The 15741-nt window shown below is 52.7% G+C and overlaps 1 protein-coding gene and 1 long non-coding RNA gene across 22 annotated transcripts in view; one reads left to right on the top strand and one right to left on the bottom strand.

Annotated features, from left to right (window-relative positions):
• Positions 1-1477: 1477 nt before the first annotated feature.
• LOC118501126 lies at positions 1478-4628 on the bottom strand. The gene is made up of 3 exons (XR_004903721.1): positions 4329-4628; positions 3201-3693; positions 1478-2388 (listed from the first exon to the last, which is right to left on the bottom strand). It is a non-coding gene; the product is annotated as an uncharacterized LOC118501126 (long non-coding RNA).
• Positions 1742-15741, top strand: part of DYSF (dysferlin) — a 202106-nt gene continuing 188106 nt past the window's right edge. For 10 of the 21 annotated variants that reach the window (XM_028514761.2, XM_028514756.2, XM_028514758.2 and 7 more), the window contains exon 1: positions 13712-14047. In XM_028514761.2, the coding sequence (XP_028370562.1) occupies positions 13957-14047 (91 nt within the window). In that variant the 5' untranslated portion in view covers positions 13712-13956. Of the gene's footprint in view, positions 2378-13710; positions 14048-15741 lie in introns of those variants that run through there. The other 11 variants (XM_028514757.2, XM_028514759.2, XM_028514753.2 and 8 more) reach the window with 3 other exon arrangements.

Below are 15741 nucleotides of genomic sequence, written 5' to 3'. Positions count from 1 at the left end.
GCTCCAGTCATGTCACTCTTTCTTTTCTCATTCTTCCCAGGGCCTTGACCCAGGGTGCTCTCGACCTTCTCTCTGGAACACGCTGGTCCTCTGCCCCAACCTCAGTCTCGTCCAATGACTCCTCATTGGCCTTCAGATCGCATTTCAAACAGCCCTCACTGTTTCTGGGTCCCTGCCATCTGCTCTCACGCCCACCCAATTTCTTTCACATACAGATTTGTAATGGTCTGTGATTGGCTTGATTATTTCATAAGTATCAGTTTCCTCCACTGAAGTGGAAAGTTCTCAAAGTGCCACAACAAAATACCACAGGCTGGTGACTTACTAGAAAATAAATAGAAATTTATTTTCTCACTGTTCTGGAGGCTAGAAATTCAAGATCGAGTTGTTGGCTGGCAGGTTTGGTTTCTTCTGAGGCTTCTCTCCTTGGCTTGCAGGCAGCTGTCTTCTCACTGGGTCCCCACCTGGTCTCTCCTCTGTGCGCCCACATCCCTGCTGTCTCTTTGTGTGTCCAAATTTCCTCTTTGCAGAAGAACACCCATCAGATTGGATTAGAACCCACTCTAACAGCCTTATTTTAACTTAATCACCTCTTTAAAGGCCCTATCTTTAAATACAGTCACATTCCTAACCAGGGGTCAGGGCTGCGGCATCTGGGTTTTAGCAGGACACAGTTCAGCCTGTACGGAACAGGGACTGTGTTACTTGGGCCCACCGTTGTGTTCCCACCTTCCAGGCTGACGCTGGGCACGTCGTAGGACTGGATACATACCTGTCAAATGAATGATTGAATTTACCCCCTCCCTCCCTCCCTCCCTCATCATATTTTGTGCTAGAGGCAAATGAAAGAGGAGGCACCGATTGCAACAGGAGAACCGTAAGTGGCCACAGGAAATGTTTGCTATCCTGATCTTAAAATTATAGGCCCTTGGGGGAGTGTTGCTGCCTCTTAGTACCTCCTTATGGGGCCAAACCAGCCCCCTGTCAGCAGCTGACCCTCCCCGCCCTGGGTGCTCGTGCCGACAGACAGCTGTGAACCCACCCATGTAGCCCTCTTTAGAAGGTGAGTCACCCAGCTGCTGGGAGTGCCCATCTACACAGCTCCCGGAAAGCGGTGTAGCAATAGGTACTAGGACCTAAAAAAAGGCTCGTCCTTTTCCACGGCTCGGAATCCAATCTGAGGAACTAGCAGAGGGGGACTGAAATGGGTTTCTATCCCACTTTTTATATAAAAAGTTATTTCTCACTAATACGATAGTCAGAAGCTGGAAAGAGCCTAAATGTGTAATGATCAGAGAAAGCTTTGTGAATCTAGTACATTCATATGATGGAAAATTATGTAGCTATTGGAAAAATGTTTGTGAAGAATGTTTAACAATGCAAAAAATGGTACATGAAATAGGACAAGATCTCAGATATATGATAAATACTGTAATTAACATGCATATATACATACATTCACAGGGAAAAGTCTGGCTTGATAAATATCCAAATGCAAATTCTATTTTTTCCTAGACTCAGACATTTCTTTCTTATGGGCTTTTTGTTTCAAAAGTAACAGCTGTTGCTTTTACAATCATAAAAGAGGGGGCGAAATTTTAAAGGCGGCCGGCCCTTCTTGTCAATGAAATTCCTTAGGCCGCGCTTCTCTTTGGGGAAGGCGCCTGCCGAGCGCCTGCTCCTCAGCTTGTCCCCGGGATGTTGCTTCCTCCCCAGGGCGGTCCCGCGGGCACCGCGGGATTGTGCTGGAATCCCACAGCGGGAGGAGGCGAGGAGCTGGCTCCGCTCGAGGCCGGAGGTGGAAGGTCAGGGGCGGGGCTGAGCCTCACTGCAGTTCTGGAGAGGAATCTGGACTGTAAGGGGCACCCGGAGCTCTGGTCTAGCCCCGGGCCATCACGGCCGCCGCCCAGTTCGCTGTTCCACCGCCAGGTGCAAAATGCCTTGTCATTGGGAGAGTCTGCGGCCCGAGCATTGAATTACAGCTCAGCCGAGCCTGGGTAGGGTGGCGAAGGTGGAAGATGAGCAGAAGCCCCTGTTCTCCGAGGGCGCGCTGACCAGCCTGGTAAGCGCAGCGGGGCGGAGACCGAAGGTAGCCCCCTGGAGCCGCCCAGGGTTGGTCAGTTCTCCTTGAAGAGTAGCAGATCTGAGAAGGGAGCCAGTGATCTGAACCCGCCTCCCTCTGCCAGCCCTCTCTCGTGAGGGGACCCAAGAGCTGCAACTCCGCCAGCCGCGACCTTACCCAGCCCTCTCCACGGCCTTGGGCGCGCAGGGCCCTGACTCGCGCCAGTCATGCTGAGGGTCTTCATCCTTTATGCCGAGAACGTCCACACCCCAGACACGGACATCAGCGATGCCTACTGCTCCGCAGTGTTTGCAGGTAGGAGGGGCCTGCGATCCCCGCCTGGCGTGGAGGGTGGGGGTCACTTAGGGGATAGCGCGGCTCTCCATTCCGGAGAGCTCCGGGATGCTAGAGACAAGGCTCAGCGCCCGGCCAGGCTCACTTTGAGGGTTGCAAAGACAGACGTCCTCAGGCAGGACCAACTCAAAGGCAAACTGAGGCAAGGAGGGAGAGGTGACTGAGCGGCGCTTCTTGGAGTCGGGGTTGGGGCTAAGGTGGGCTTGGAAGACGGGGCCTGCATCTCTCTTCTCAGAGGGGATCTCATAGAAGTGGTCTCTCCCCGTTGTCAGCGGCAAAGCACGGTGCTGTCCAGCTCCCCAACCCTCCCGGGAAGGCTGGGCCCCAGGCCTATTTATAACCTAGCTCTGGTCTCGCGGGGCCTGGGCCTGGCGCTCTGCTTAGCCTTTGCTCCCTGTCACAGGCGAGGCTGGAAGGCAGGGAGCCACTGAGGGCAGAGGCGCCGCCCACCAGTCCAGGGGTCCTGCCCTGGCTTTGGGCACCGGGTGGGGGAAACCTAGCAGCGGGAACAGCTGTCATTAGTACCAACCTCTAGGAACTTTCTCCTCCTACCTCCAGACGAGAGAAAGAGAGAGAGAGAGAGAGAGAGAGAGAGAGAGAGAGAGAGAGAGAGTGAGAGAGAGTGTTCAGGTGATATTTGGGGGTGGTATCTTCATCCTCAGACTGGGGCTTCCTGGAGCAGGAGCCTACTCCCCTATCAGATTGGGATCTCCCGCAGGATGATCTCCACATGGTTATGATAACTTTTCCTTCCGGAGGTGAGGGCTGGGCCCTGTCTGCTTACCCTAGGTCCCTTCGGGGCCAAGCCAGAGCTGGGGCTACACAGCGGGGTCTTTGGGTTTGGAGCCATACTGTGAGAGAAGGACTGGGGGCAAGAGTGTGAGAATTGCGTCTCCACCTACTCTGCATTCCTCACGGCCTTTGTCACTGTCGTTCCCCTTTTCCCTGGAGATCTGGCTACACCCCAGGCCTCTGGAAATCATAGCATCAGCTGGTCTCTGGTCATCCAGCAGAACTTCTCTTTCAGTTTCATAAACTCTTGGACCTACCTGCCCCCAGAGGCGTGTGTGCACATACGCTCCCAGCAGCACGTGCATCTGGGAGTGCACAGGACATCTGTGGTGTTCCAAGGAGCAGGCACTCAGAGAACGCAGAGTGTGTTCACAAGGGGCACACACAGAAGTGTTGTAACAGGTGCACACAAACACACACTCCAGGATGTCAGATTTGGGGCTTCTCCAGGAGTCACCGAATGGGCCTGTGGCCAGGAAAGCAGCCTGGACCAAGAGGAGGGACAGAGGGGGCACCAGAGGTGACACTCCAGCTGTGTTTTCCCCTAACATTCAGCTTTGACCTGTTCTCCACCAGTTTCCCCAAGTTGCCTCTGGAAACAACCTTTAGCAAGATGTTTCCAGGGGAAGGATGAGGGAATGAATTGGCAGGTGGTGGGGGCGGGGGGCACCACACTTCCTCTGTTTTCTCAGCTCTGGACAGGCCAGGCCAGTGGTTCGCCTGCATGGCCCAAGCTAGCAGCTTGGCTGAGGGCCCTGGGCTCCACATTATACAAATCCAGGGAGCACCATTTACACTGAAAATATCCTTGTGCCTGAGGGGAGGGAGGATACTCTCAGGCTGTGCATTAAGCAGCTGCCTGTCCCTCCAGACCCCTCCCCCATCACCATTCCCCAGGCCAAGGGCTGAGCAGGCTTTGTGAGCAGCACACTCTGGAGCTGCCCCGTGCACAAATGAACCCTGAGACGGACCATCTTAGCGCTCCTGCCTCCGTTTTTAGGGGTCTGGTCTCCTTTGGTGTCCAGATTTTCCTTCTCCTTCCCTGATCACACCTGGAGTATGAGAGGTGTGATCACACCTGCACCTGCCAATCCCTGCCTCCCCGTACACACACACTTACCTCATACGTTATGGTCCCCCTACCCAGTCCAGGTTCAGAACCCTAGCAGGAGAGAGAATGAATAATGAATGGGGGGGAAGCACTTTCTAACCCCAGAAGTACTTCACTCACAGGAAGTATTGCTGGTGTGGCTTCTCTTTTGTCGTTATTTCAGCCTCCAGGGCTGTCTGTGGAACAGTCTCCCCCATCATCTACACGTGTCCCTCCCCCACATCTGCCAGTCTGAGATCCTGCACTTTTCCTGATGCTTGGCTTCTTGGGGTGGGCCCCCCTTCCCTGGGGAGAAAGGAAGTTCTTTGTGCTGTGAGTGCTCCCAGCCTGGGGAGGGGCTGGCTGGAACCCCCACCTGCAGCCATCACAGTGAGGCAGCCATGGGGAATGCAGTCCCTCCCTCCCCCAGCCCTGGCCACATTCCACCTCTTGCACTGGACAAGCTCTTAGCCCATGTCCAAATTTGGCCTCCCTGCGGCATTCAGGCCTGCAACCCTGCTTCTCCCAGCCAGGGCCAGGTTGGTGAATGATTACAAGGAAGACTCTGGTCTCAGGGACACACTGCCCCAAGCAAAACGCCCTTCAGGGAAGCCCTCTGCACCAGGTAGACCGGATCTGGCCTTCCCAGGTCCTTTAGGCTTGGGCCCATCAAGCCCCTCCTTTGGCTACCCTGTCATAATATCCCACAGGGACACCTCTTGGCTCCTCCGTGGGTGCCTAAATCCATTTTCTGCTCACAGCAGCTTTGAGAGGCTTATGGACCAAAAGGGGCCACACGTTAAACCTGAGGAGCTTGGGGGAGGCCTGCATGGCAGCCTCACACAATGAAAGTAACCACATAGAATGGTCTGAACGCAAACTTTCTAACTACAAGTGAGCCATGGCAGGTAGTCCCGTCCTAGGCCTGTAGCTTCCTTGACAAAGGTTAGTCTACCTTAAGCGAACCTGTTTACTGTCTTTTTGCATTTAAGAGGACATACCTTTGAAATGTCAGAGTGATTGTCTTTCCACCGCCCCTCAGGGCACAGCACAGAGGCCACAGAACCCTTCACTGTTATCTTCTTGTCCACATACCACCTCTGTGTGCTGTAAATGTTAAGTATCGTGTACCTACCAATGTAAAAGAAGTATGTGTCTCTCCAGTTCACTCTTTAAAAAAATGTTTACTTATTTATTGATTTTAGAGAGAGACAGAGAGAAGCAAGGGGTGGGGAGAGAGAGAAGCGTTGATTTTGTTGTTCCACCCATCCGTGCATTCCTTGGTTGCTTCTCATATGTGCCCCTGACCAGGGATCAAACCTGCAACCTTGGTGTATCAGGAAGATGTTCTAACCAACTGAGCTACCCAGCCAAAGGTCTCCATTTTATTCTTTATCCAGTCCTATAGAACCCCCACCCCACTTTGCTTTCTTCTGCCTCCCTAATCTACTACCAGTGACTTTCATGTGATCCTTCTTAGTACTCCTTTGATTCTAATGTATAATATAGCTGTAAAACTGCCTTTCTCTAGAGCATTTTCACAGTCCTTTGAGATTTTGCTTCCCAGCAATTCTTAACAGTTTGGTTCAAATAAACTCTTATAAGACTTTTCTTCAGGCTGGACATTCTTTGTTGACAGGTCAAAGGACAGGGATATTATCCTTTTTTACAGATGAGCAAATAGGCCCAGAGAAGTGCAGGGGTCTGGCTAAGGTCACACAGTGGCTAAAGCAACCACTCCCCCACCCCCCATCAGTCCCTTTCTTGTTATCAGCATCAGTGGCTCACGAATAAGACAGTGCTTTGGAGAGCACACCACGTGCAGCCCACACCTGGGCAGACTTGCAGCCAGCACAGGAGAGGGCTGCGCTTGGGGTGCCCAGTGTGGGGGGTGTGCAAGGCTGGGGGGAACACCATTGTAAAACAAATGACCACAGGGCGGAGGATTCTGATTTTGAAAATGTATCCATCGCAAGGAGAGAGAATGGTATTCATTAAGCATAAACAATATACCATTTTCCAATGCTTTTCTTTAAACCCTCAGGACAGTCCTATGAAAGACATATTTAACTGATACTGTGTTTTCTAGGTGCTAGGTGCTGTTCTAAATATAACTTATTTACTCTGAGCTATATCATGTTATAGTTACCTTTGTATGAAGTATTTATGTGTAGATGCTTAATCTTCCTAGCAACCATAAATGCAGCAACTATCAACATCCCCTATTTACAGATGATGTTACAGAACAAACAAGGGGGGCCTGGGATGATATACTATTACTGAAAGAAGCCCCCAGGTCCATTATGTCCGCCGCCTGAGGAAAGACGTCTCTCAATGCCAGAGATTCGTGAAAAGGAAAGGAAATGTTTATTTAATGCCGTACAAACTTAAAGTAGTGACCTAATGTCTTCACCAAAATCCCAAAGTCCCTTAAAACACCCACAAACAGACACAGTCCTTCCTTCCTTCACCCTTTGCCCAGTCCAGAGTATTGTATCTCAGGAAAGGAAATAGAAGTCCATGGCTCAGGTCCTCTGGTTATTCCCAGTTAGTACTCCATCTAGACTGGGAGACCTCCCTGGGTTCCCAGCACCCTCTACTGAGTCACCGGGATCTCTGCTAAAACCGGGTGGTGGTTCCCCCTTTTAAAGCTGCAGGGGTCCCCACTCTGGCAAAGGCACATGGTCCTCTCTCCCAAGGTTATGGGAGTCTCCACTCTGCCAGAGCCGCGTGGTTCTCTCTCTCTCAGGGCTGTGGGAGTCTCCACTCTGTCAAGGCTGCGTGGTTCTCCCTCCCTACAAAGCTGTGGGAAGGGGGAGTCCCACTCTGCCAAAGCCGTGTGGTTCTCTCCTCAATGACTGCCGTGTCTGAGTTTAAATCCCTGCGCCAATCTTCCTCTGCAGCCCCATTTCCAACTCCTCCCACACTCGGCCTCACATGCTAAAACTCATACCCTTCCAGCTTTACTGGACTGCCATCATGAGTCTGGGAAGGTGTGGCCCCATGTCATGGAGCCAATCTTCTCCGAGCTCCCACACAGGCGCTGTAACTTGGGGGACCTGCCTCCCAGTCACATCTTGGTGGGGTAGTTGCTTCCATTCCCTTGGGTCTCAGCATGGCCACAGCTATTTAACATATCTAAGCGACCAGCCAAAGGCTATAGATATGTTAAATGACCACACCAGAGGTTAGCTGCAGGGCTGTTGCTATGAGAAACAGCTTTTAAAGGCCCTGCTCCATTTGTCCCTTTCCCCAACCCACACCCTGGGGGTGGGAGGGTGAAGACATCCTAAAATCTCCTAGACACCTTGAGTTCTGGACCCCATTTTATTTTATTTTATTTTTATTTATTTTTAATGTTTTTTTAAAGTATACATTTCTTTTTTTTTAAGATTTTATTTATTTATTTTTAGGGAGGGGAGAGAGAGAGAGAGAGAGAGAGAGAGAGAGAGAGAGAGGGGGAGAGAGAGAGGGAGAGAGAGGGAGAGAGAGAGGGAGAGAAACATCAATGTGCGGTTGCTGGGGGTTCTGGCCTGCAACCCAGGAATGTACCCTGGCTGGGAATCGAACCTGGGACACTTTGGTTCCCAGCCTGCGCTCAATCCACTGAGCTACGCCAGCCAGGGCTGGACCCCATTTTAAATGCCCATTTGGGGTCCCCCCTCTTGGCCGCACCCTGTAACAATGAGAAAACTGAGGCACAAAGAGGTCAGGTTATACACTGGTAAGTAGTGGAGTTGGGATGCAAGCCCACATGATCTGGCTCCAGAGCCCTGTCTATAGCTCTAGCATCTCCATTGGGTCTTAGCTTTGATTTGCAAGAGACAAGCAGTAAAAGCAGAGAGGGTCCAGATTTGAATGCAGGTCTGGCTCACACCCTGTCTGCACTGTCGCTCACTCCCTTTCTCTTCAGGCACGGACACCCTCACTCTGGCTTTCCAGTCTGGAGATGCTCTCTTATCCCAGAGGGGTCTCTGTCCTTCCGCCTCACCCTCTCTGGGCCTCATGGGATTGGTCAGTCATCAGCTACCCTCATGCCAGGCCATCTTGCAGGCCTGTGGCAGGCCCGTGGTGGTCTGATAAGCTGTGACCAGGATCGTGGGCAATGGGGCACTGAGGTGGGCAGCCTGCAGTGGGCTTGACAGGGACCCTGGGGCCTCCAGGAAGGAGGCAGTATAACTGTGGGCCCCACGCTTAGCCAGCCCAGTATGAAGGTGGGTAGAGGGGCTCAGGAGTGCAGATAGTTGTCAGCCTTGGTCACATTCCGGTGGGACGAGAGCATTAAACAAGAGGGAGAGAAGGATGATCTCTGTGAGTACTGACCCTGGACCCAGACTGCCTGAGATCTTGGATCCCAGCTCTGCTACTTTCCAGCTGTGCGTCTTTGGGCCAGTTACTTAACCACTCTGTGTCTCAGTTTCAGTACCTGCTTCAGAATGGTTCTGAAGAATTTATGTTACTCCATATAAAGCACTTTGAATAGTGCCCAGCACTTGACACACGTTGACTATTATTACTATTACATATACTCATTATAATCATTATTATTGTTAATATGTATTGTATGCATATTAGAAATCACTGCACACATCCAAGGAGCCTTTCACTATGCTCTTTGCCTGGTCAGCCCTAACATCAGCTCTGTTTGTCCATCCACTATCCTATCAGACTGGGCACGGTGGGCTAAGTGCTGAGTGGGCCCCAGGGTCTCTGGCCCTGTGTCCTCTGGCTGTCCCTCCTGGAGCAGCCCCTTCCGAGCTGGAGTCTACCTGCCTGATGGCTGGCTGCGGCCCTCCGATGGTGCCAGGTCTTTCTTGGAACAAGCATCCCTCCGGTGAGTGGGCCCGCACACCTTCTCAGTCCCGCTCCCCAGGCCGGACTCACTCTCTTTCTCTACCACCTGCATGCCGGTCTCTCTCCACATGGGTTCACTAGAATGAAGTGTTAGCAGGAAGAGCTCTTACAGCTACTGTACACCTACTGTGCAATGCACACTGTGCTGGAGGTGCTGGTGTTTGGCTTAATCCTCCCGACACCTCTGTGAATTATCATTCTCTTGATTTCACAGAAGGGGAAACAGACTCTGAAAGGTCAAGTCACATGCCTCAGGTAAGACAGCTAGAAAAGGTCGCCCTAGGTGGAAGCCTATGGAGGACTGTGGGATGGTTCTTCCCGGATGGCCACGTAATCATGGCTGCAGCCAGAACCACTACTTCCTATGCGTTCTACACCCGTGGTGGACACGCAGGCGCCCTTCAATCCCACTGGCTTGAGGGACTGGCACTTACACAGGACACGTATTGTACAATGAGTGTGAGGGGTGAGGGCAGAAAGCTGCACTGGGTCATCACATTCCTAGAAGGTATTGGACTTTGGCAAATGTGCCCTGAAGGAGTCCTGTGAACTCATGTGCAGAATGTCAACTCAAGGGTGACGCACTGAGCAGGAGGGTGAGGTTTGCTTGCTTCCCGGGCACTAGTGTCAGGCTGTGGGGAGAAACAGAGCCCTGAGCCAGGGGAGGCCGGCTGACCCAGTGCCAACAGCGAGAAGGGGCCCTGTTAGAAGTACCCCTTCCCTGCCTGTCAGGGAGGCAGGGCCCCCAAATAAATGACGGAAGGGGATAGGGGACACAAACTCACATGCCGTGGGAGCCTGGCAGGTGGGGTAGCTAAGGTGAGGCCAGAGGGAACAGCATGTGCATACTGGGTGTGTGGTGGCCAGTGGGGTGAGTTGGGGGGCATGCTTCACCCACAGGTGCCAGGTGATCAGTGTCAGGCAGAGAATTTGAGCCCATGTGCCAGCCTCTCTGATTTTTTAAGAGAAGCTAAAATCAAGATCTGTACGGGAACGCCCCTAATGTTTAATGAAGGTACAATATTGTTATAAAACATTGTGTTATCAAAGACAACAGGTCTATAAACTGGATGTGTCCCTGGGGGTCACTGGTGACAGAACCTGAGGCTCCGTGTTTCATTGAATCTTGGAGGCCCTGGTCCTAGGCTCTCTGGGAAATGGGCAGCCAGTCTCCCACTTGGGGTTGTCAGTCAGCACCCGCCTGTGGCTCCATCGAGGGGGCTGGGCCTTGCAGGAGAGCTTTGCTTGCCTTCCTGCTGCTTCTATTGACTCTGAAATGTCACTGAAGTGCACATGACGTCTTAAGTGAAAACTGGGCTTGCTGTGCAAACTCAGCTTAAAAACAGGTCCCCTCACCCCCTCGCTGCACAGCATGGCTCTTAAGCTGGTCCTGTCATGTCTGTGGTGGGGCTGGAGTTCTCAGGGCTGCTGAGGATCTGCCCTTACCTGTGGCATTAGGTGGGATACACACTGGCTGTTTGTTAGCAAGCCCTACCTGACGGTGGTCTGAACTTCGTAGTCTCTCTCACTCATGGCGTGGTGGATGTGTAGGCAGTTCTGACCCTCGGTGCTGTCCAGAGCTCCGGTCCTTCTGTCTTGGTGCTCTGTTGTCCCCATGCTGACAGCATGCTTGGTGATGGCTCGGCGTCATAGTCTGCATCGTAGCAAGGGCAGGCGAGCCCCTTCCCTGTAAGGACGCAACCAGGAAGTTACAGGCATCCCTTCTGCTCACATCCTACTGATCAGCACTAGTTTTCATGGTCACACCAGGCTGTGAGAAAGGCTGGGAAATTTAGTCTTTTTATTTGAGTGGCCGTGTGTCCAGGTAAAACTCTTCTATGGAAGAAGGAGAGGATGTATGGGAGGTAGACAAGCGGAGGTCTCACACACACTCTTCGTGAAAGCTGCATTCCTGATACAAGTGCCCCTGGGAGGAAGCCCCCTCGAGTATTAGGCCCCAGTACAATATCCCCAAGGGAAGAGTCAGCAGTCTGACTTGGGAGGAGTCCTGGGTGGTAAACAGCAGCCAGGGAAGGAAGCTGGAGGCTGGGATGGAAGAGAGGCCTCAGGAAGTGTCCAGGAAACAGGACAGCAGCTGCCATGTTCCTGGTTCACAGAATAGGTGTGTGGAGCCCCTGTTCCTTGGACACAAGCCAGGTGTTTGTCAAAGCCCCTGGGGAGAGTCCATGGAAATGTTCAATATGCTCCCTCAGATTACCCGTGCTGACTGACAGCTTAGAGCAGGAATAGGGGGCAGGGGGTGGTGTGGTGTGGTGGGAGAAAGCAGCAAAGCCAGGAATCATTGTGTGACAGTAAAAAAATACATCCCAAATCCTCATATCCGAAACTCCCCCTAGGGGGCAGTACTATCCTCTTTGAGAACCACTGGCTTAGCCTCATCTGGGGGTGGAAGGAACTCTGGGAAGCCCAGTACAATGACCACAACACCAGCCCTAGAGGGCCTGCCTGTGCTCTGGAATGCCTGGCTGACAGAGACGGCCTTGAGCGACTCCACAGTCTAACTCAACAGCAAACAAATAATCATGCCAAGTTATTCCTTATCATTGTGACGGTGCTAAGAGGGAGAAGTACTGTGGTGAGACCTGGATGGGGAAGATGAGGGAGGCTGGACCTGTAAGGACAGTGGGGGAGGGGCATGGTGACAGATGGTGATCAGACTTACCATGGTGAGCACATGGTAAGGTATATCGATGTTGAATGACTATGCGGTACACCTGAAACTACTTGTATGCCAACTATATTTAAGAAACAGTTAGAGAGGGCAGCGGGGTGGGGAGGGTGCAGGGGAGGAAGGCAGTTGCTGGCAGAGGGGGCAGCAGAGCTTCAAGCTGGGAGGGAGCTCAGCCTGTTCCAGAACAGAAGCCACTGGCGCTGGAACTCAGAGTGAGGGGCTGAATGGCCCGTCCCTGTGGGTGGCGGTAAGATCCCTAGGTTTCATCCCTAGAGCATGAGAGGCTTTGAGGGATTTTCAGCAGGGTAGTGACGTGACCCTATTTATTTTAAGATCACCTGGCTCCAGTGTAGATAAGGTAGCAAAGGTGCCCATCTCATTATGAAGGTGGGCAGGGTCCCCCAGGGAGAGTGGTAGAGCAGGAGAGAGAGGGCCCAAGTCAGCTAGAGAAGACACAAACTTTAAGACTGAGGAGAGGACAGCCTTTGACTTGCCATTGAGTGGGTAAGAGTGACCAGGACCTAGTTAGTGCCCATGTGCCAGGTAGGAGTGCAGAAGATTCATTCCTGATGACAAGGCACAGAGGCTCCTGGTGGCCAGGAGGCTGGGGGCCCAAGTCCTCCACTCTGTGAATAGGAAGCAAGCAGAGGGAGGATGGTGATGGGGTGTTGCAGGTATGAGTAGAGAAAAGTATGGAATCGTGGTCTAGGAGAGAGGGAGACTGAAGGGACTGGAAATATAGTGTGATTGCCAGGCAGCGAGGGTCCCCCTGAGTCAGGGGTCACGACTATCAAGTGACAGGGGGCAGGTTAGCTGTGTTATTCTCCAACACCTTTAGGACTTTAGTGGCTAGGGTGCAGGTGTGGACGAGGCAGAGGTGGATTTCACCAGGTTATGGTTTCTGCACATGAAGCTCTGGATCCTCAAACTAAGAAAGGGCATTACAATTTCTTTTTGCAGCAAAATGATGATAACTAATCACTGAATTTAGGCTGAGAAGGCCTCTCAGCAGGGACTTGGGAGGTGGGAGGGGAACCTGTCTGGTGCTGGGTGCTGGAGGGTAAGGGTGTAGAGGTGGGAAGCCAGGGCCCCTGTGGTGAAGAAGTTCATCAGCTGGAAAGGAACCACACACAATGCGGGGAAGCGTGTCAAGGGCTGTCATCACCCAAAGCTACACTATAACCAGTTCCCCCCACGGTGGGGCGAGGGAGCCTAGAGATTGCTGTAGGGGATGACGCCAGGGACCAAATAGGCAGCGGACGGACGCTTGTGCTCTAGGGACGCAGTTTGGACACAGACTTCTGTCTCCGGAGACGAGTGACTCCAGACTGTTCTGAAGAAGGCGCAGAGGCGGGTTCGCGAGGGCTCGAGCCTCGAAGTCTGAGCGCGGGGCACGCAGCAGCCAGACCCGCTGTCTGAGCGCCAAGAGCAGGAATGGGGCGGTCGGGGTTCGACGCGCAGCGCGGAGGCTGGTGGCTGCCAGCGCAGCGCGCTTTCCGTCGCTCCGCACACTCCATGCACTCCTTCAGCGCTCGCGCCAAGTCGTAGTTTCTTGCAGACACATTTTTGTCCCCGAAGCTGGCTCTCCCCCTCCTCCCACCTTTGCTCATTTCTCCTTCGCCACTATTGCCAAGCGTCCTCAGTTCCCAGGCCGGCCAGCTCGCAGCGGGGAGGAACGCAGCTTTTGTGCTGCCGCTGGGGAAGTCGCAGAGATGTACCGGGCCCTGGATCCCTGGCTGGGCGGGGAGCCCTGGACGCTGGGGGCTCCCTCGAGCAGGGCCAGCGTGCGCTGTATCCTCGCTGCCTGGCGGAGTTGTGCTCACCGTGTCAGTGGCTCAGTGGCGCTGTCATTCCGGACGCGGGCGGGGACCAGCGGAGGGAGGACCAGCACTCCCACAGGCGTGCGTCTGATCCCTGCCCCGCCCCACCCGCGTGGGGAGGGTCCGCCCAGCGAGTGTCTGGTGTCCTCCCTGAGGCCTCTCCCAGGCGTTCGGACTTCTCCGAGGAGGCGCAGCGGAGACCACAGCTGCCCCTCGGCGTGTGTCAGGGCTCCGCGCTCACGCTCCCGTCCAGCCCGCTCGCCTCTGCGCTCCCCCGGCGCCTGCCCGAACCATGCTGTGCTGCCTGCTGGTGAGGGCCAGCAACCTCCCTAGCGCGAAGAAAGACCAGCGCAGCGACCCGGTCGCCAGCTTGACTTTCCGAGGTGAGAGCCCCGAGAGACCCGACTCGGCACACACCTCCGGGTCTGAGACCGCGATTCCACCACTAACCCTATTCCAAGCCACAGTTTTCTTCCTCTGTGGTCAGGGTCAGGAGTCTCAGCAGTCTTCTGTAGAGGGGTGAGGAGGATGAAACAGCACAATAAATGCCATAGCGCTCTGAAATTTTGGAAAAGTGAATGTGCTGCAATATGTCAACAGTTACCCACTTCTCTAAAACTGATACCCAGGAGAAATAAAGTGCGAGCCTTTACTCATCATAAAGGTGCTGAACAGAGAGAGGAATCTGGGTGTGTAGATGGTGTGCTTTGAAACCTTTATTTCATTCATCCATCCATCCATCCATCCATTCATTCGCCCGTCTCTATTGAACACTGGCCATATTGAATACACCAAGTTTCTGCCGGGAATAAAGGGAACGGAATAGGTTAGACATGGCCATGACAAAGGATTTTGAGGGGTGTCAAGGACGTTTTTTAAAATTCAAAGAGCCTAAGTGCCTACATGTGGAGCTTAGACAAGAGAGGTTCCCCCTGTGCGTTGGGGGGCAACAAAGGACTTACAACCTGACTCTCACCAGATATGTTTGACCCCTTACTTTAAGGCGGTCATTCCCACGGGACAAGGTATCTTAGGAGGGGAAAGGGAAGAGGAAAAATCTGTCAAAATTAAGAGAAGGAACAATGGCTGTGAGTCAGGACTCTAGTCCTGCAAAGAAAGATAAATAAGGAGAGGAGAGAGAGTTTTCCTCTTGTCAGGATGCATATCCTGTGGTTTGGTGGAATTAAAATAATATGTGTATTATTATTGCATGGCCAAGTCTACAGGGAGATAATGGCTGGTGTTCTCATGAGGCTTGAAAACAACGGGGGCACCTTTAGCTCTGACCCATGATCTCTGTCTGCTCTCCGAGCAACCCCAAATATTTAGTACTAATAACCATAGATGAAAGACACAGTTTGGCAGAGCGAGACCTATGTGCAGCTTTAATTCTTTGCTATGGGATAATTTACATTGCATTTCTTTTTTGAAAAGTATGAATTGGTTTTAGGAAACTGCTATTTTCATTCATTGGTGACATTCCTGGGTGCCCACTATGAAATGCAACTTCAGGACAAGGTTCCTAGCTCTCCCCTGTCCATCAGACTCTGTCTAAGCCATCCCTGCACAGAAATTGTGAGGCCACCACTGGTTGGAAATGAAGTTCCCAAAGGACCCTGAGCCCAGGGACCCACATCAGCCTAGTTCTCTCAGATGCGTTGGAACTCTTTCGGGTCTGTTCACAGCTCTCTTTCCCTGGATTGGTAACAGTGTTCTGGTAGCTAGTGATCTCATTCTTCCGATAAGGACCCGGAGACCTGGGGAAGTTAAATGACGTGTCCAGGTCAGCGGTTGTGACAGGGAACTACCTGTGCTTGGAGTGGGCAATGCCCTTGAGTCAGGTAGGTGACTCAATAGGTAACCTATTGAGGTTCCTCTTGGTCGTTGCTCTGGGCCAGGTACCCTGTGTGCGTAGCTGCTGTCCTCCCCCGATCTCTGCATGCCCCACCTGCCCTTTATGATGCCTTACTATTGAGGCACTGACAAGCCCCCTGCAAAACTGAAATATAATAGAATGTAACATATCCAACTGTTCAGAGGCCATTCATCTTTCAAAACCCCTGGAGGTGCAATACCA

This window comes from Phyllostomus discolor, chromosome 6 (assembly GCF_004126475.2).
Source record: "Phyllostomus discolor isolate MPI-MPIP mPhyDis1 chromosome 6, mPhyDis1.pri.v3, whole genome shotgun sequence".
NCBI lineage: Eukaryota > Metazoa > Chordata > Mammalia > Chiroptera > Phyllostomidae > Phyllostomus > Phyllostomus discolor.
The sequence above is the reverse complement of the archived record's forward strand: the minus strand, read 5'-3'. Positions and strand labels throughout refer to the sequence as shown.